Source organism: Sapajus apella, unplaced genomic scaffold (assembly GCF_009761245.1).
Source record: "Sapajus apella isolate SASKATOON/1434 unplaced genomic scaffold, GSC_monkey_1.0 scaffold25, whole genome shotgun sequence".
In the NCBI taxonomy this organism is placed as follows: Eukaryota; Metazoa; Chordata; class Mammalia; order Primates; family Cebidae; genus Sapajus; species Sapajus apella.
In genome coordinates this window covers 11,325,943-11,347,171 of record NW_022436965.1, presented here as the reverse complement: position 1 = coordinate 11,347,171, position 21,229 = coordinate 11,325,943, and the positions used below count along the sequence as shown (strand labels likewise).

General features: G+C 44.0%; 1 protein-coding gene across 4 annotated transcripts in view; it reads left to right on the top strand.

Moving 5' to 3' along the window:
* Window positions 1-7,313: 7,313 nt before the first annotated feature.
* SOAT1 (sterol O-acyltransferase 1) overlaps window positions 7,314-21,229 on the top strand; it is a 72,066-nt gene continuing 58,150 nt past the window's right edge. The window contains exons 1-2 of one of the 4 annotated variants that reach the window (XM_032291276.1): window positions 10,007-10,050; window positions 11,863-12,007. In XM_032291276.1, the coding sequence (XP_032147167.1) occupies window positions 10,018-10,050; window positions 11,863-12,007 (178 nt within the window). In that variant the 5' untranslated portion in view covers window positions 10,007-10,017. Of the gene's footprint in view, window positions 7,547-10,006; window positions 10,051-11,862; window positions 12,008-21,229 lie in introns of those variants that run through there. The other 3 variants (XM_032291272.1, XM_032291275.1, XM_032291273.1) reach the window with 3 other exon arrangements.

Sequence of the window (21,229 nt, the reverse complement as noted above, 5' to 3'; positions counted from 1 at the left end):
ATACATATTAGGCTAATAAGGAAAATTTGCCTCTTCCTTTTGGAGAAAGAATCATGAGGAATAAATTCTGGTAGTAATGTCAGCAAGGATGAACTGGGTCACTGGCAAGCACAGTGTGTGGCAGCTATTTCATTCTTACATGGGACGGTCAGATGGTAGCATCCATTCAGCAGTGGTGCTTGAGAAACTTGATGCTGTTTCCTCATACGTGTACGTCTTTGCACTATCATTACATCTCTGGTGGTGCCTAAAATGTACTTTGCTATTTAGATCTAGAGAAAATCCAGGGAGGCAAGATGGATTTTTCTTATTTTTTCTTTTTTCTTTGAGAGAATCTCAAAGCTGTCCCCCAGCTTTGAGTGGCTCAATGTCAGCTCACTGCAACCTCCGCCTCCCAGGTTAAGCAATTCTCCTGCCTCAGCTTCCTGCGTAGCTAGGATTACAAGTGCCCACCACCATGCCTGTATTTTTAGTAGAGACGGGGTTTCACCATGTTGGTCAGGCTGGTCTTGAACTCCTGACCTAGTGATCTGCCCTTCTGGGCCTCCAAAGTGCTGGGATTATAGGCATGAGCCACCGTGCCCGGCCAAGATGGATTTTCTTAACCAGCATAGATTGCTCTCTCCCTTGTATATAAAGACTTCTGTCTGCAGAAAAACAAGTGATGATATAGCTTGAAAGATGACTGGATCGGCCAGGCTAGTGGCTCACGCCTGTAATCCCAGCACTTTGGGAGACTGAGGTGGGTGGATCACCTGAGGTCAGGAGTTCGAGACCAGCCTGGCCAACATGGTGAAACCATCTCCACTAAAAACCCAAAAAATTAGCTAGGTGTGGTGCTGCATGCCCGTAATCCCAGCTACTCAGGAGGCTGAGGCCAGAGAATTACCTGAACCTGAGAGGCAGAGGTTGCGGTGAGCCAGGATTGTGCCATTGCACTCCAGACTGGACAAGAGCGAAACTCTGTCTTAAAAAAAAAAAAAAAAAGAAAAAAGAAAAGATTTATTGCCTATTTGGTATCACTAAGGGAGTTGTGATCCTTTGAAGAACTGAGATGTTTTGCTTGTGTTTTCAAAACCTGGTTTGATTCCTGTTCAGTTTCCCTTTTTGGCTCTCCTGTAGAACCCAGTGCCTTCCTGCAGTAGGGATCAGTCAGTCCCAGACCCTGGCCATTGCTATTTTCCTTCTCCATCTCCGGATGGAATATGAGATGGCTTTTATCTTTGTATTTTTCGTATTTGATTTTATTTTCTGCCAATAGTATGCATTGTTGATATAAACAGAAAACACGTGAAAGCTACTTTATTGTGAAAACAGAACGGAAGTTCATTGCTTCTGTTCAGTTCCTTCAGGTCTTGGTAGAAGGTGGACTAACGCAGTTTAAATATTAACCCAAGTAAAGCTTATTCTGGCTCCTTCTCCAGGATATATTTTCTTATCTCGGTGATGAGCACTAATTAACCACCCGAACTGCTAAGTCATAAATCCCGGATACGTCTTTAATACCCTCCGCCACCATCCAAACACTAATTCAGTCAGTTGTCACTTTAACTATCTTTCAAACCTTTCTTTCTTTCTTTCTCATTTGCTACTGTCTTAGTTTAGGCCTTTATCGTCTCTCACCTGTATTACCACATCACCCTTCTGCTTGATCTCCCCACCTCCACTTGCATCCTAAATCATAACTCCCATCCACTTAACATCCCTCGCTGGCTCCCCTCTGTCTGTAAGAATACGCATCAGTCTGGGCAATAAAGTGAGACCCTGTCTCTCCAAAAAAAAAATATTATCCAGGCATGGTGGTGGGTGCTTGTCATCCCAGCTACCCAAGAGGCTGAGGTGGGAGAATTGCTTGAGCCTGGGAGGCAGAGGTTGCGGTGAGTCAAGATTTGCACTCTTGCCGGGGTGACAGAGGGAGACACTCTCCATACCCCTCCCACATCAAAAAAAAAAAAAAAAAAGAGTATGGCTCAGAATGTCTCACCATGGTCTGCAAACTTTTAAAGTCCTGCCTCCAGCTTTACCTCTGGTCCCTTTAACAATACTCATGTCTCCTGGATGGTTCTGACTCCTTATTGCCTGTGGCCCTTTGATCTTGTGTTTTTTTTCTTTTCTTTCCTTTGTTTGGAATGTTCCTCCTCTCTACCCTGATGACAAAACTCCTCCTGCTTGTTCAGAAAACTGGGTGTTGTTAGTCTTCCTCCAGTCTCCCTTCCCGCTCCTCCAATTGCCACCTGTGATAATCATTAACCTGCTCCCACTGTATTCAGAAGGTAATAACATAAACAACAGTAATGGCTGTTAGCCAGACCTGGTGGCTGACACCTTTAACATAGCTACTCACGAGGCTATGGCAGGAGGATAGTTTTTGTCCAGACGTTTGAGGCTGCAGTGGGCTAGAATCATGCCATTGCACTTCGGCCTGTGTGACACAGCAAGAAATCTGTCTCCAAAAATAAGAATAAAAATAAAATAATAGTAACTATTAATATTGGTTGAGCACTTTTATATACCAGTGTCTATATTTGAAGCTTTGAAGACATTAACCCATTTAATCCTCACAATGACCCTGCTAGGTAGACACTTTTTTTTTTTTCAGAGACAGAGTCTCGCTTTGTCGCCCAGGCTGGAGTGCAGTGGCACCATCTCTGCTCACTGCAACCTCCGCCTCCCAGGTTCAAGCGATTCTCCTGCCTCAGCCTCCCAAGTAGCTGGGATTACAGGCGCCAGCCACCATACCCAGCTAATTTTTTGTATTTTTAGTAGAGACACAGTTTCACCATGTTGGCCAGGCTGGTCTCGAACTCTTGACCTCAGGTGATCTGCCCGCCTTGGCCTCCCAAAGTGCTGGGATTACAGGCGTGAACCACCACGCCTGGCCTTTAACATCCTTTCATTGTAACACTTATCTCATTGTTTTGAAATAGCTTATACTTATTTGTGTCTCTAATAGGCAGTCTAATTCATCTTTATAGCACTAATAGCACTAGCAACTATACGAGTTCTGTACACCTGTTTTTTTTTTCTTTTAATAAGATGAAGTCAACACTTGCATTTAACCAAATCTTGATTTCCAAGGATTGAGTAATGTGAGATTTCCAGTGCAGCGGTGGGGGAGGCTTGGAGTCTGAGCAGAGGCTTTGGAGTCCCTCCAATCACACATCGTCTTTGCCCTTGCACTAAATGGTATCACTATCCTCCCAATTGCTTAAGGAAACAACATGGGAGTCACCTTGTTTACTACCTTTCTTCACACCTGCACCTCAGGAAAATATCCTGAAATCTTTTCATTTCCATTTCCATGGCAACCAACCTAGTCCGGGTACCACCATCTACCCTGTGAACTCGCCCAATAACTTTGTATTGTTCTTTAGCTGCTTTTTCTTCCATTTCTGCTCCCTTCCAAGTCATTCTTTATAAAATAGGTTGATTTATCATCTTGAATTGTAATAAAAGAAAAAAATATTGCTTATAGCCATTACTGAAAGAAAAAGAAAAAAATATAGGTTGTTTTAAAAAAAACAAACCATTGCCTAGGCACAGTGGCTCATGCCTGTAATCCCAGCACTTTGGGAGGCTGAGGCAGGAGGATCACTTAAGAACAGGAGTTCAAAACCCCCCCGGGGAAAACACAGAAAACCCCCTTCTCTTTTTTTTTTTTTTTTTTTTTTTGAGGCAGAGTCTCGCTCTGTCGCCTAGGCTGGGGTGCAATGGCAAGATCTCTGCTCACTGCAACCTCCACCTCCCAGGTTCAAGCAATTCTCCTACCTCAGCCTCCTGAGTAGCTGGGATTACAGGCAGGTGCCATCATACCTGGCTTAATTTTTTTGTATTTTTAGTAGAGATGGGTTTTTACCATATTGGCCAGGCTGGTCTTGAACCCCTGAGCTTGTGATCCACCTGCCTTAGCCTCCCAAAGTGCTGGGATTACAGGTGTGAGTCACTGCACCCAGCCAAGAAACCCCATCAAAAATACAAAAATTAGTGGAGTGTGGTGGCGCTTGCCTGTAGTCCCAGCTACTGGAGTGGCTGAGGTGGGAGGATGGCTTAGCGGGCCTGGGGAGGTAGAGGCTGCAGTGAGCCCTGATTGTGCCACTGCAATCCAGCCTGGGTGACACAGTGAGACCGCATCTCAAAACGACAACCACAAAAACCCAAATCCTTCATTATCTTGCCTTTGTACTTAACAAAAAAATCCAAACAACGTGATTAGGTTCCTGCTTAATGCTCCAAACTCAACTTCAAACCCCTACTTAACGTTCTCAAGCCTCAAACAGCCATGCTTCAGCATCAGCCACAGTTCAGCATCCGGGCCTTCACACCCATTATCCTCTGTCTAGAATGTTCTTCCCCCCCCCACTGGTTGGCCTGGCCGGCTCCTTCTCGTCTTTTAGGTCTTAGCTCCTAAATCACCTCCGCAGAAAGTCCTTCCCCAACCATTCTGTGTTGTTTTCTGCTCAACACTTATCACTGCCTGTGATTGCCTCATCTGTTTGTTTTATTATTTATGTTCCCCCTTAGAAACATAAGCTTTTGTTTGTTTGTTTGAGACAGAGGCCCACTCTGTCGACCAGGCTGTAGTGCAGTGGCTGATTTTTTGGCTCACTGCATCCTCCGGCCCTCACCCCTGGGGCCCCCATCACAAGCAATCTTCCTGCCTCAGCCTCCCGAGGAGCTGGGACCACAGGTACACGCCACAATTCCGAGCAATTTTTTTTTTTTTTTTATTCTGGGTTGGGTGCAGTGGCTCATGCCTGTAATCCCAGCACTTTGGAAGACCGACGTGGGCAGATCCCCTGAGGTCGGGAGTTTGAGACCAGCCTGACCAACATGCGGAAACCCTGTCTCTACTGAAAATACAAAATGAGCCAGGCGTGGTGCTACATGCCTGTAATCCCAGTTACTCAGGAGGCTGAGGCAGGAGAATGGCTTGAACCCAGGAGGTGGAGGTCACAGTGAGCCGAAATCGCACCATTGCATTCCAGCCTGGGTGACAAAGGGAAACTCCATCTCAAAAAAAAAAAAAAAAGAATTCTGTAGATAGGGGATCTTACTAATCTGCTTAGGCTGGTCTTGGACTCCTGGCATCAAAGTGATCTTCCTGCCTTGGCCTCCCAAAGTGCTGGGATTATAGGCATGAGGCACTGTTTGTTTGTTTCCTTTTCATTTTTATTTTTTGAGATGGAGTTTCACTCTTGTTGCCCAGGCTGGAGTACAATGGCGCAATATTGGCTCACTGGAACCTCTGCCTCCCAGGTTCAAGCCATTCTCCTGCCTCAGCCTCCCCAGTAGCTGCGATTACAGGCACATGCCACCATGCCCGGCTAATTTTGTATTTTTAGTGGAGATGGGGTTTCTCTATGTTAGTCAGGCTGGTCTCGAACTCCTGACCTCAGGTGATCCACCTGCCTCGGCCTCCCAAAGTGCTGGGATTACAGTGTGAGCCACCATGCCTGGACTGTTTGTTTCCTTTCATGCATAATCCTACAGAACATAAGCCTTTAAGTGCAGGGGCTTCTTCTGTTTTATTTACCACTGTATTCCTAACACCAAGAACACTATCAAATTTTTTTTTTTTTTGAGATGGAATCTCGCTCTGTAGCCCAGGCTGGAGTGCAGTGGCACGATCTCAGCTCACTGCAACCTCTGCCTCCCTGGTCCCAGTTCAAGCAACTCTCTTACCTCAGCCTCCCAAGTAGCTGGGATTACAGTCATGAGCCACCATGCCCAACTCATTTTTGTATTTTTTAGTAGAGATGGGATTTCACCATGTTGGCCAGTCTGGTCTTGAACTCCTGACCTCGTGATCCGCCTGTCTCGGCCTCCCAAAGTGCTGGGATTACAGGTGTGAGCCACCACGCCCGACCTATCAACATTTTTTGAATGTATGAATCCAACAGTGAAATGGCGAGTCATCTTGGTGTATATAGAAGGTGGCCAACAGAGTTCCAACAGAAATAAGTCCCTATGCTCTATAACTAGTGGGAGGGGTGAGGGGAAGCAGCTGGGATCTATCAGACCCTGTCACCAACTAGTAGGCACACGTGGCAATCACAGTTGGAGAAGAGGCCAAACAGAGGAGGTCTACCAATGACAGCCAGTACTAAACTGGACGCTGAGGCCAGTTCTGCTTTGGAGTGAACAGTGCAGCCTGCTGGGTGGTCAAGGGAACGTGTACAAACCCACTTTGTTTAAAGGACCACAGAGAGCAGTTAGTTAAACTTTATCCATTTGTTCAGGGATTCCTGTCCTGGAGAAGAGCGGGGAAGAAGTGGTTAGCCAGTCCTGGCTAGCTGATATTTGCAGGCTGTGAGTTCGACTCTTCAATCTCTGCTTCTCTCATCATTGCCTTTTCACCTACCGTTACCCTAAATTCACCTACGGCTCTGCCTTCACAAATTCCAAGCCATTAACTGTTGTATTTAATCTCTGTCCCAAATCTCTCTGCATCATTCTTCCTTTGATTATGAAGTCAGAGGCCGTTTATTTTATTATTTATTTGAGGAGTTTTGCTCTTGTTGCCCAGGCTGGAGTGCAATGGCACAATTTTGGCTCACTGCAACCTCTGGTTTCTGGGTTCAAGCAATCCCCCTGCCTCAGCCTGCTGAATAGCTGGGATTACAGGCGAACGCCACCAGGCCCGGCTAATTTTTTATATTTAGTAGAGGTGGGGTTTCACCATGTTGGTCAGGCTGATCTTGAACTCCTGACCTCAGGTGTCCACCTGCCTAGGCCTGTCAAAGCGCTGGGATTACAGGCGTGAGCCACGGTGCCCAGCCTCAAGGGTCCAGCCTCGATGGCTCTTAGTTGTCACATTATTTGGTGTGTTTTATTATTTGGTGCAGGTTTTCTGTCTCCTTATCTAGTTTGAACGTTGCTGAGGGACACTGGTTTTCAAAGCATTAGGCATCTCCGGATAAAGGCACGAATCTTGGTGTGCAGATAAGCCAGAGATTCTTGCTTCTGGCTAGTAGTTCTACGATGTTCCTGGATGGTCAGTTCAAACCGCAATGATACACAGCTCCAAAAGCGGCTTCTGCCAGTCGGCCTAGGAGCCAAACGCCCCGGAGCTCCACGCTGCCACGCAGGGTGCGGTTTCAGACTTGCAGGGAGTTGTCGTAGTCCCGTTTCGGCTGCACTTTCTACCGCTAGGGTAGAAGTGTCAAGCAAGATGTTGTCGCCCGTGTCATGTTGTGCTGGTGAGAAGCTTCCCTGGCAGGCCGCCAGGGCCAGCTGAGAGCACTGTCGCCGGAGACCCGCGCGCCCGGGAAGGGGCGGGGCGGTGGGCGGAGCCTGGCAACCTCGGGACCACCAATAGGATGCTCAGCCGGCGCTGGCCTGCGCGTGACGCAGCGGAGCTGGGAGGCTGGGGGCGTAGGGGCCGGGCTGTCCAGCGCTTTATCTTTCTCTGCCGCCCGGTCGGCGACGTTGCGGGCCCTGGGCGCCGGAGAGCTTCCCGGAGCCGACCTTCCTGCTGGCTGCTCTGTGATCGCTTCCTGGCTCTGCTTTCTTGGCCGAAGTCCCCGCTGCTGGGCGCGGGCCTGAGGTAACACTGGTGCTCCTGTGCCGCTCCTTGCTTCCCGCCTAGGTCCCACCGGCCTCAGCCCGCGGGGAAGGGAGAAGCGGTGGCGGCTGCAGCTCCGGCCCGGCCTTGTCCTGAGCTGTCCTGCGGGGAGGGTGAGACTCGGCGAGTGCCAGAGAGTTGGGGAGGAGAGGGCGGGAAAGTTACCATCAGGCGCCCGGGTCACGGGCAGCCTTTTAAACCCTGCACGCTGGTTTGGTGTTCCCCAAATCGCGTAGCATCTCACAAGTCGGTAGTAAAGAAAGTTAGGAATTAGAAGACGTTTTATTCTTTAAAAAACGAAACCAAAAATGCACTCAGGAAGTCAGCTTTTCAATGATTTAGGGAAAATGTGTGAAGGGAAAGATGGCATTAGTAAGACATGAAAATCTGCATCAGCACCAGAACCTTTAATCAAGCTAATGTTTTATTTTAAAATATTAGGATGTATGTAAGTTTCTGTTTTCCCTAAGTCCTAATGGCCATGTAGTTTAAATAATATGTATATTGTAAGGTTATTTGTGAGAAACAACTATTTAAACTTTATTCTCTCTATTTATATATAGGTTAAATTCGTTGGTCACTTTTTTTTTTGAGATGGGGTCTAGCTCTGTTACCAGGCTGGAGTGCAGTGGTGCCATCTTGGCTCACTGCAACCTCCGCCTCCTGGGTTCAAGCGATTCTCCTGCCTCAGCCTCCTGAATAACTGGTATTACAGGCATGTGCCACCACGCCCAGCTAATTTTTGTATTTTTGGTAGAGACAAGGTTTCATCGTTTTGGACCGGGATGGTCTCGAACTCCTGACCTCAAGTGATCCACCCGCCTCAGCCTCCCAAAGTGCTGGTATTACAGGCGTGAGCCACCGCGCCCGGCCCGTTAGTCACTTTTTAATATTTAAGTGGTGGCCACCTGTTTATTTATTTTTTTCCCAGAAAACTTCGTTTCCTCTTCCTTGAAGTAGAATTCAATTTGAAACTTTTTTTTTTTTTTTTGGCTTTTATTTTTTTAAGTAATTTTTGGCTTTTTAAAAGTTGGACAGTGTCGGTTGTCTGGGTGTGAGAATAGGTTTTGGAAGGAGCTCTGTGGCATTGATTTATCGTTTAGAAATGCACATGTTTTAGTGAATCACATGCTTAGAACCCAGCTGAGGTTTCACACTCTTTTGTGACAGAGATCGGAGTACTGAGTGAGCCCGCTCATTCTGTCTCTAGTTTATTTGGTCCACTTTCCTTCTTCCTCTCCAGGTTCATGCCACACTGACTTTATTTTTGTCACTGGAAAGCTTCATTCTCTTTCCTATCTCCTGGCCTTTAGGAGTTTCCTCCACCTCTAATGCTGTATTCTCTCCCTCCCTCCAACTCTTAAACCTGCCGAAGTTATCAGCCCACATATCACTTCCTCTGGAAACCACCCAATCCCCATTAAGCCCTCCTTGAACTCTGTTTTTTTTTTTGTTTGTTTTGACACGGAGGAGTCTGTCACCCAGGCTGGAGTGCAGTGGCTCGGATCCCGGTTCAATGCAACCTCCCCCTGCCAGGTTCAAGCGATTCTCCTGCCTCAGCCTCCTGAGTAGCTGGGATTACAGGCATGCGCCACCATGCCTGGCTAATTTTTGTATTTTTAGAAGAGGTGGGGTTTCACCATGTTGGTCAGGCTGCTCTCCAACTCCTGACCTCGTGATCCGCCTGCCTTAGCCTCCCAAAGTGCTGGGATTACAGGCGTGAGCCGCCCCGCCCAGCAAAAGGATGGCTGCTGCTTTTGGCTTTTATCTGTGCTTCTTTTATCATTTTCTTTCTTTTTTTTTGAGACAGGGTTTCACAGTGTTGGCCAGGATGGTCTCAATCTCTTGACTTTGTGATCCCTGTGCCTTGGCCTCCCAAAGTGTTGAGATTACAGGCGTGAGCCACCACACCCGGCTCAATCTGCACCCTTAGACTCTTTATTCTCCTTAGCAGAAGTTAATCATTAATTGTAATGAAGTAGGTGCATTAATTGTTTCCTCTGCTAGTGCATTTCATGAAGGCTGGGCCAGCCTATATTATTTCTTAATTCTCAGGGTCTGGCCCAGCCTTTGGCCCAATGAAAGAATGAATAAGTTGGTGGACAGAGGAAAGAACTTTTGAATGAGAAATACAGTGATCCCCACTTAGCTGCTTTCTGTAGTTTCAGCTACCTGAGGCCCGAAACAGTACAATAAGACATTTCAACAGAGACCATGTTCAAGTAAATTTTAATCTACTGAGGCCCGAAACAGTACAATAAGACATTTCAACAGAGACCATGTTCAAGTAAATTTTAATCTATCGTTGTTAGTCTCTTACTGTGCATAACTTTTTTGAAACTTTTTTTTTTTTTTTTCCCCAAGACGGAGTCTCGCTCTGTCACCCAGGCTGGAGTGCATTGGCACAATCTCGGCTCACTGCAACCTCCGCCTCCTGGGTTCAAGAGATTCTCATGCCCCAGCCTCCAAAGTATCTGAGATTACAGGTGTGTGCCACCATGCCCAGCTTATTTTTGTGTTTTAAGTAGAGGCAGGGTTTCACCCTGTTGGCCAGACTGGTCTTGAACTCCGTACCTCAAGTATTCTGCCCATCTCGACCTCCCAAAGTGCTGGGATTACAGTGGTGAACCACTGCGCCCAGCCTGTAAATGAAACTTTATAATAGGTATGTATAGGAAACAACAATGTGTGTTGGGTTCACTGCTACCCCACGGTTCTAGGCATCTGCTGGGAGTCTTGCACTGTATCCCCCATAGATATAGAACTACTGTATTAACCAGGGAAGAGTCCCTTGTTCCTATGGGAAAAAAGTGGAGAAAGTTTTTAACAAAGGCTAGCCAAGTTCCGTTTTTCTAAGAGGATGGCTTTGTTTTGGATTTTGCCACATTGGCTAAGAGATTGTACTAACCATACTAATGTAAATGAGAATTTGTTCTTGTTCTTTAGTTTTGCTGATTACTTAATGACCCAGTTCTGTGATATGTAAAAGCGTTGTATTACGGCAAACCTTTGGGTGCAAGAGGGAACATTTTTTTGCTCTGGATTGTAAATTCTACCCATTGTTGTTTCCCTTTTTCCCCACTGAACCTGAACATGATGTGGCAAAGTTCTTCACTGAGTAGGCACTCATTATTGTGATACAGATTTATGGGCTCTTTTGAAAGCTTAATAATGGGAACACTGCAGGCAGGCTAAAGTTTTTCTGAGTTCATTTGTTTCTCAAGTCAGTTATTTTTGTTTCTTAAGGTAAGTTAGATGCTTATCACAGTGAACATTATGTAATTGCATGCACAGATTAGATTCTTAAGAAATTCTTGTTCAATCAGTGTGTTATATAAATAGCTGTCTAGTCAGCTTTATGTTACTTGGGAGGGGAATTTTTCGATTGCCGCTTAACTCGCTGTGTGACTTTGAACAAGTTTGTTAGCATTTCTGAATCTCCTGCATCTTTAAAAATGGACATGTTAAATGAGATATGTGTTATACCTACTGCACTCAACACTTTGTTACCCGCTTCCTAAACACCTAAACACTAGAGATTTCCTTCACTGCTAGACCTCTTGAGAGACTAGTCTTATGATCACTGTTTTCACTTCCTCAACTGACTTGTAGCTTACTCCAATATATTTCTTGTCCTTCCTCCTAAAACTGCATGTTATCAAGTCATAACTATTAATGTCCTTCAGTTGTGAAATATCCCGTGTCCCGTCCTCTCCCTTTTTTTTTTCTATTTTTTGAGATGGAGTCTGGCTCTGTTGCCTAGGCTGGAGGGCAGTGGGGTAATCTCAGCTCACTGCAACCGCCGCCTCCTAGGTTCAAGCAGTTCTCTGCCTCAGCGTCCCGAGTAGCTGAGATTATAGACACCTGCCTCCAAGCCCGGCTAATTTTTTGTATTTTTAGTAGAGATGAGATTTCACCATATTGGCCAGGCTAGTCTTGAACTCCTGAGCTCGTGATCTACCCTCCTAGGGCTCTCAAAGTGCTGGGATTACAGGCACGAGCCACTGTGCCCAGCCCTTCCTTTCTTCTTCTTCCATTTTTGTCCTACTCAGATTTTCCATGGCATTGATCATCGATTACCTCTTCTCGAACCCTCTAACTTAATTTCTGACATTACTTGAACCTAGTTCTCCTCTAATCTCTTGGGCCTTTCTTGTTTTATGTAGTTCTTTACCCCATATTATCAGAGAAATAACCACCTGTAAAATGGGTTAATAGTATCTACTTCATAGGTTGTTAATGAGGATTAAATGAGCCATACTGAGGGCTACATAAATGTTAGGTTTATTATTTCTTAGGTAACCGCTCTGGGAGATTTCCTTCATGTTCCTTGCCCTTGCCACCTGTACACTGATGTAAGCCTGCGCTCTGTCTTCAGCCCAGACTTGTATATTCAGCTGCCTGTTGGTTATAATCACTTGGCTGACCCACAGACATATCATAGTGAATGTATCTACACTTTCTCTTCCAACTGTAATTACTTAGCATCATGGCACACCTATAGCCTATAGCCTTAGCCTAGGACTTAGAAAACTCACTTGGGATCTATATTTTCCACTGCCTCCTGCATATAGCCAGCTGGTATCTCACAGACTCCTCAGTTTAATATTTATAGATTTTTCTCATCTCTCTTTCTCTTCTCTTCATTAATTTATTCATTTAACAAACACATGTTATTTGAGCCTTATTTCATGCCTTTGTTTTTTGTGTGAGTTAATGGTTCTCCCTGCCAGTCTTTTCTGTATTGAGTTATCTTCCTAAAGACAAATACCAGTTCACCTTCTTGTTTAAAAGCCTTTATTAGCTCCTTCTTGAGACAGTAAGTTCCAAGATCCTTGGAATGGCCCCTAAAGGTTTTTGACCTTTTGTTCTTGCCCTTCCTTATGTCCTGTGTTTCCTTTTTCCTTTTCTGCTTTAACCTAGGTTTTACCTTCTTCAGGAAACTTTCCTAATTGCCCCTAAGCTCTCTTGGGCCCGAGACTTGTGTTCCCTTCTTATGCTACATACATCTCAATCACTGTTATATAAAACCCACTAGTGGCCGGGCATGGTGGCTCATGTCTGTAATCCCAGCACTTTGAGAGGCCAAGGTGGGTGGATCACCTGAGGTCAAGGGTTTGAGAGCAGCCTGGCCAACATGACGAAACCCGTCTCTATTACAAATACAAAAATATTAGCTGGGTGTGGTGGCAGGTGCCTGCAATCCCAGCTACTCCAGAGGCTGAGGTAGGAGAATTGTTAGAACTCAGGGGGTGGAGGTTGCAGTGAGCCAAGATCACACTACTGCACTCCTGCCTGAGTGACAGAGCAAGAATTCCTCTCAAGCAAAAACAAAAAAACCCCACAAGGGCTGGCCCATGCCTGTAATCCCAGCACTTTGGGAGGCAGAGGCGGGTGGATCGCTTGAGGTCAGGAGTTTGAGACCAGCCAGGCCAACATGGTGACACCCCATCTCTACTAAAAATATAAAAATTAGCTGGTGTGGTGGCAAGTGCCTGTAATCCCAGCTACCCGGGAGGCTGAGACAGGAGAATTGCTTGAACATAGGAAGAGGAGGTTACAATGAGCCAAGATTGTGCTGCTGTACTCCAGCCTCGGTGACAGAGTGAGACTGTCTAAAAAAAACAAAAACAACAACAAAAACCAACCCCTAGATGCTATGATTATGTTTCTGTGTCTTTCTTCCACTAGGTTGTTACTCCTCGAGGACACAGATTGTTGTAGTAGTCATCTTTGTGTCCCGTGTTCACTGTGATAACCATACAAAGTCGTCGCCTTTGTATGGTCTGGTGTATAGTAGATCTCTATAAAATGTTTATGTTAATGACTCTTATCACCAAGGTCTCTTCCTTTTCATGTTCTTCATAGAGTGCTCCTTCCTCCCGTCCTTTTTTTCATGCCTCACAACCTTCTATTCCTCCTTTGAACTCTGACTCTAACGTTACCTTCTCCATGAGAACTTGTTTCACTCTTAAGTGATTAATTATGCAGTCTCAACACAGTTTGTGTGTTTGTGTAGAGAATACAATGGAGTAGACACCTGTATTATTATAACACATTTGTAAAACACCATTTTAGAATGAGGTGCTTAATATGAATGTATTTTCAGAAAACTGGCACATACCTTTTAGGTGTCAGAACTAAAACTTTCTTGTATTCTATGTTTAAACGACTAGAGGCTTTTTTAGATTTGCCTGGGTCATTGAAGCATGAACTTAGCTTTGATATATTGATGTGTTGGAACTATAGAGAAAATTCACTGTTTTTTTTTTTTTTTTCCTATTGGAAAATGGGGACAGGATTACCTACATAATAGGGCTATTGTTAGGAATAAAGGAGAGTCATGTATATAAGGTCTTATCAGAGAGTTTAGCAAATAGCAAGTACCCACTCAAGACCTAACCATTCTAATAACAGTTAGCTAATTATATGAATTGTTTCGGGAGAAGAACCTCAGATTTGAGATATTTTTTTTCGGGTGGAGTAAAGGGCATGGCATTTGTCAGCAAATTTTTTTTTGGAGTCTCTTAGACATTCTAAATTTAGAATCGGGTCCTGAATGGCTGATGTTGATAAAGTCTCAAGCTGTATCTGAGCTGCAGTAGCACACTTAGCACAAGCAAGAAAGAAAAAAAGAAAAAAGAAAAAAAAAGTCGCAAGCTCTAAAATATATTGCTTTAATAATTCCTATATACATACAATTTAAATCTCAAATGAAGTAAATGTCCCCATTAATGGCTTTATATTTATTTTTTAGTATTAACAGGTAAAGACAAAAGTGAAGAACATCAGTTCCAACTTTCATAGTCGCCTATTAATGATTGCTTCATGAACATGTGATAAGCAGTCCTTTAAAATTTTCTTAATGTATGTGAAAGTACTGGATAATTATTGATTTATCCAACAAATTAAGTATAGAATGTGTTCCAGGCACAGTTCTAGATATTTGGGGAAAAGTGGTGAATGAGAAAAAAAATTCTGCTTCTCATGGAGATTACAGTCTTATGGAATAGCAAGAAAATAAATATAATGTATTGCGGGATAAGTGCACTGAAGAAAAATAAAGCAATAAAGCAAGGTAAGGGGATAAGAGAGAACAAGGCTCCAGGATGTATGCTTTAGAGAGTAGACAAGGAGGTCCCTGAGGAGGGGGCATCTGAGTAGGAAACTGAGTGAGGGTATCTGGGAGGAGATGCTCCAGGCAGATGGAATAGTGAAGGCCATTAGGTTTGGAAAGAGCTTGGCTTGTTTAAGAAACAGTGGAGGGCCAAAGTCATGAATAGAGAAAATGAGAGATAAGATTGATGGTATTTGAGTAGTAAGAGATAAGATCGATGGTATTTGAGGCCTGGCATAGTGGCTCAATACCTGTAATCCCAACACTTTGGGAGGCTGAAGGTGGATCACTTGAGGCCAGGTGTTCAAGACCAGTTCGGCCAACATGGTGAAATCTCATCTCTGCTAAAATTCATAAATTAGCCAGGCATAGTGGCACACACCTGTCATCCCAGCTACCCAGGAGGCTGAGGCATGAGAATCGCTTGAGCCTGAGAGGCGGAGTTTGCAGTGAACCAAGATCATGCCACTGTATTCCAGCCTGGGTGACACAGTGAGACTCTGTCTCAAAAAACAAACTGCTGGTGAGTACCAGGTAATGCAGGAGTTATTAGGTCATGGTGAGGACTTAGGATGTTTGAAGAGGTTTAAGTTGTGAAGTGACTTGATCTAACTTATCTTTTAAAAGGATTACTCTTGGCTTGGTGCGGTGGCTCAGGCCTGTAATCCCAGCATTTTGGGATGCAGTTTGAGACTCTGTCTCAATAAATGAATGAATGAATGAATGGATGGATGAATGAATGGATTACTCTGGGTGCTGTGCTAAAAGAAAAAATAGACCAAAGGGAGAAGGTAAAGGGGAGCAGTTAGGAAGCTGCTACAGTGAGATGATAGTGGTTTAGACTGTGGTGAAAGTGGTGGATGTGGTGAGAAGTGGTTAGAATTGGACTTGTTGTTGCATTGTATGAGGGAAAGAATCGGGGACGACTGGGCAAAAAATGAATGCTAGTCCCATGAACCGAGACGGGGAAGACAGCGGGCAGCATGGAGTTGGAGGGAACATCGGTAGTTTAGTCTGATCACGTTAAGTTGGAGATGCATGTATAAGACATCTACATGAAGGTGTCAAGTAGGCTGTTGGTTATGAGTCTGGAACTCAGGCCTGTCTGGGCCTGATGTGAGGAGAGACATATTAAGTAAATGGATATGGAAGCATGCTAGAAATCAGAATTACGGACATGGTACAGTTATTGGTAACAGTAAGTTCTAGGAGAATATGTGACTAATCTTAAGAATCGCTTATTGGAGACATGAAGTCAGGGAGCTTACAGGCCAGGGTGTAGGATGGATCTGTGTCCACGGATGTTGAAGTAAAGGAAGTATGAGTGATTGGTGACATGGAGCCGGGGAGTGAGGTGTTCAAATCCTTAGTGAAAGGGGGGAAGTGAGTAGGAAAACAGTACAGACCTGCAACAAGGAGAAGTGTCAGGCCTAGTAGGCTGGCTGAGATATTTAAAGATGAGAAGGAGGGCCGGGCATGGTGGCTCATGCCTGTAATCCTAGCACTTTGGGAGGCTGAGGTGAGTGGATCACCTGAGGTCAGGAGTTCAAGACCAGCCTGGCCATCATGGTGAAACCCCATCTTTAAAAAAAAAATGATGAGAAGGAGAAGCAGTGGTGACTTGGAAGTAATAGAAACCAAGGGAGATAACTCCCCCTTTAGGTCTTGTTTTAATGAGAGGACAGGAAAACACTGGTACTTCTCACACAGGGAAATGATTTTATGGTAGCACTTAGAAACCAATTAGCATTAGTTACAGTTTGAATTTTGGATTTTGCAAAAGTTAAAATAGTTTGCCTAGTTGGGAAAGGGGATGGATTCACAGAGATCTTATTTTAGATGAGTTGCGGAAAAAGTTAAGCCCGCTCTCCTCTCAGCTGGATGATTGCAGTAGTCTGCACACTGGCCTCTTTCTTACACTCCTGCTCTTCTTGTGGTCTGCTTTCCACACAGGCCAAGATGGTCCTTCTGCCTAGAGAAGGAGCAATGCGCTGTTACTATAATTTGCCTCTATTTCCTTCGTAAATAGCCGTATACTGTTAGCTGGTGTGTGGCAGGTGGAGCTTATTCAGACATAATCTGATAATGTTATGATTCATATGATTGAGGATTTGGTCAAAATTGAGGTAAGCCATATTAATAGTTCTCTTTCCTAACATCTGTATATCTGACAGTAATAAAACTTGTTAATATTTTCTTGGAAGCCACATGGAGTTTAAGCTGCATTTGAGAAACTAAATAATTTTTATGTCACTTTATTTACTGTCATCCAGCATACCTTTTTTTTTTTCTTTTTTTATGGATGGTGTTTTTGGATCTAGTACACCTTAAAAGCAAACAGAAGTAGAATTTGAGAGGTGATAAAGCTTAATGTTTGACTGTAATTTAGCATATAGAAGGTAGATATATAGTTTTCAGATTACCTAATCTTTAAAACTTGGTTATTAATAATAAGACGCGTGTTTTAGTAAATAGTATCTTTCTTTTTTTTTTTTAAAGACAGAGTCTTTGTTGTCCAGGCTGGAGTGCAGTGGCACGATCTAGGCTCGCTGTAACCTCCGCCTCCCATGTTCAAGCAATTCTCCTGCTTCAGCTTCCTGAGTAGCTGGGATTACAGCTGCCCACGACCATGCCTGGCTCATTTTTTGTATTATTTTTATTTTTATTTCTGAGATGAAGTTTCGCTCTTGTTGCCCAGGCTGGAGTGCAATGGCATGATCTCGGCTCACTGCAACTCTGCCTCCTGGGTTCAAGCGATTCTCCTGCCTCGCCCTCCTGAGTAGCTGGGATTATAGGCATGCGCCACCACGCCTGGCTAACTTAATATTTTTAGTAGAGACGGGGTTTCTCCATGTTGGTCAGGCTGGTCTTGAACTCCTGACCTCAGGTGATCCGCCCACCTCATCCTTCCAAAGTGCTGGGATTACAGGCATGAGTTACCACACACAGCACTTTTTGTATTTTTTAGTAGAGAGGGGGTTTCACCATGTTGGCCAGACTGATCTCAAAATCCTGTCCTCAAATGATCCACCTGTCCCAAAGTGTTGGGATTACAGGCATGAGCCACCACTTAGCCCAGTATATAGTATCTTTTTATCTCTGTTTCTTCAAATGAAGAAACTCTCTGAGATGGGAGGATTTACTCAGGGACACAACAGTATGATACAGCAGGGTCCTAAACCTCTTGAACATTGGTTTCTGATGCTTTTCCATTACAGCTTTCATTTCCTATCAGATAGAGGAAACCAGGACTAAAGCTATTAATACAGATCATGATAAAAATATTTGTTATAAAGTAAAAACATTTCCTTCTTTGGTTTAGTGTTTTTTTTTTGTTGTTTGTTTTTGTTTTGTTTTGTTTTTTGAGATAGGGTCTTACTCTGTCCCCCAGGCTGGAGTGCGGTGGCGTGACCTGGGCTCACTGCAACGTCTGCTTCCTGAGCTTAAGCCATCCTTTGGCCTCTGCTTCTCAAAGTACTGGGATTATAGGTGTGAGCTACCATGCCTGGCCTCTTTTAGTTTTGTTTGTTTGTTTTTGAAATGGAGTTTTGCTCTTGTTGTCCAGGCTGGAGTGCAATGATGCGATCTCAGCTTACTGCAACCTCCCCCTCCAGGGTTCAATGATTCTCTTGTCTCAGCCTCCCGAGTAGCTGGGATTACAGGTGCCCACCACCACAATTGGCTAATTTTTTGAATTTTTAGTAAAGACAAGCTTTTACCACATTGGCCAGGCTGGTCTCGAACTCCTGAACTCAGGTGATTCATCCACCTCAGCCCCTCAAAGTGCTGGGATTACAGGTGTGAGCCACCATGCTCGGTCCTGTTTTAGCTTTTGATATGAGGTTTCCTGTAGACTAGCTTGTCTGTTGTCTGGGCTGGAGTGCAGTGGTACGACCTGGGCTCACTGTAACCTTTGCCTCCCGGGTTCAAGTGATTTTCCTGCCTCAGCCTCCTGAGTAGATGGGATTACACGTGCTTGCCACCACACCCAGCTAAGTTCTTTTGGGTATTTTTAGCCTAGTATACCTTAAATATGCTCCAAACACTTAATATTTGTCTACAGTTGGGCAAAATCATCAAATAGCCTATTTTACAATAAAGTACTCACTATCTCATGTAATTTATTGAATACTATACTGAAAGTGAAAAACAGAATAGTTGTATGAGTACTCAAAATATGATTTCCACGGAATGCATGTTGCTTGTGCATCATCATAAAGTTGAAAAATTGTAAGTCAAACCATCATGAGTTGAGGAGTGTCTTGTGCTTAGAATAATTGGTTACTGTATTAACTGATATATTCGCTTTCTCTCTTAATGCATGCCTATTGTACTCCAGGTACTCTACACTGGATTTGGGGGAGTCTTACAGAAAATACTATGTAATCTCTACTTTGAGAACTAAAGCCTAGTGTAAGAGACAGAGAGTATTGCTCTCTGATTACAGGACAATGTAGTACAGGATGCACAGGGCGTAGTGGGACTGCAGAGAGGGTGAGAGGCGAGGTGGTGGTATAGGAAACCTCTGAGGGTGTGAGTTGGAGGCAGTCTAGTGATTAGAGGGCGGGTTGTAGAATCTGATGGTCCTTGTTTTGAATCCTAGTTCTGTTGTTGGAGAATTATGTGATTTGGGACAAGTTAAATAACTTCCCTAATTCATCTGTAAAATGAGGATAATACCTATCTAAGGCTGTGAAGATTAAATGTAATGTAAAAAGCTTAGCAGCACAGTGCCTGGAAGTACATAAGAGGTGCTCATTAGATCAGAACTGTTAGTGTTAATCCTATTACTGCTGTAGCTGTGATTCTTTGAAGGCCTGAGTAGGAGTTAGCTGGATAAAGAAAGGGCAGAGGAGAATACCTTTCTGTAGACAGGGAAGAAAATATGGGAAGCCATGGTGGCTAAAGAATATTTGGGGAATAACAGCAGTATCTATCTTGATTCTATTGAGATTTAAATATTTAATACATGTAAAACACATGAGCATTAAAAAAATCAGTTGTTATTCTACTTTTAGAAATATTACGCTGTGCTATACTGTCTCATAGGGCTTGGGTAATAAACTTTAATCTGGCATTTATTTTTTAATCATTTTGCTGTTTTTTATGCTTTAAACATTTGCTGTATGCTCTTTAAAAGAGTTACCTACTTTAAATTCACCACCATCTGGCCAGAAAAAAAAGTCTCTGCTCATCTGGCCAGAAAAAAAAAACCAACAACAGTTCCCATTATTCCTTGTAAAATTCCTTTCTTACTAAAACATCTGGGTTCCTTTTGCATCTTCCCTGATATTCTTCTACTTTGAGGCCATCCCTCAAAGTTTAGTTTTTAGTTCTCACTTCCGTCATCATTTCTGTTGAAGAGGTAGATGCTCTTGTGGCTTCCCATGTCACTTTTACGCAGAACTGGACCATCAGAAGTTAGGCATCGTCGTGCTTAATTAGCCCTGACTTACTTTTCCCTTAAGTTCCTCTTAATTAGATCTTATGATATCATAACATTTCTGCTTGATATATTCATCTACTGTTCCACAGTTGTTTCATTTATTTGATTCCAGAAATAATTAGAAGAGAACTGATCTAGATTTGTCAGAGTTTCTTTTTTTTTGTGAGATGGAGTCTCGCATTGTTGCCCAGGCTGGAGTGCAATGGCATGCTCTCAGCTCACTGCAGCCTCTGACGGCTGGGTTCAAGCGATTCTCCTGCCTAGGCCTCCCAAGTAGTTGGGATTACAGGCACCCACCACCACGTCTGGCTAATGTTTTGTATCTTTAGTAGAGACGGGGTTTCACTCTGTTGGCCAGGCTGGTCTCGAACTCCTGACCTCGTGATCTGCTCACCTCAACCTCCCAAAGTGCTGGGATTACAGGCGTTAGCCACTGTGCCTGGCTGATTTTTCAGATTTTTACTTTGCCAAGCTGTGATAGTTGAAAAACAACCAGACTCACCATGTACTATATTTCATTCTTTTATACAGAAAAGGATATTTTAATATAAAAATTTAGATGGGAGGTCTAGGCGGGCGGATCACCTGAGTTCAGGAGTTCTGAGACCAGCCTGACCAACTTGGAGAAACCTCATCTCTACTAAAAATACAAAATTAGATGGTCATGGTGGCACATGCTTGTAATCCCAGCTACTTGGGAGGCTGAAGCAGGAGAATTGCTTGAACCCGGGAGGCGGAGGTTGTGGTGGGCCGAGATTGCACCATTGCACTCCAGCCTGGGCAACAAGAGTGAAACTCCGTCTCAAAAAAAAAAAATTTTAGAGAGACTGTAGCCTCAGAATTTAAATATATGTAGCTTTAAAATAATGTAGTATTTCATAGTTTTTTTCTTCTTGCTTTAGACTCTTGAAAAATTTATCAGATAGTGAAAACTGTTTTACTTTTTATTTCAAATTGTTTTTTTGGCCAGGGGCAGTGGCTCATGCCTGTAATCCCAGCACTTTGGGAGGCTGAGGTGAGTGGATCATTTGCGGTCAGGAGTTCAAGACCAGCCTGACCAACATGGTGAACCCCCATCTCTACTAAAATACAAAAATTAGCC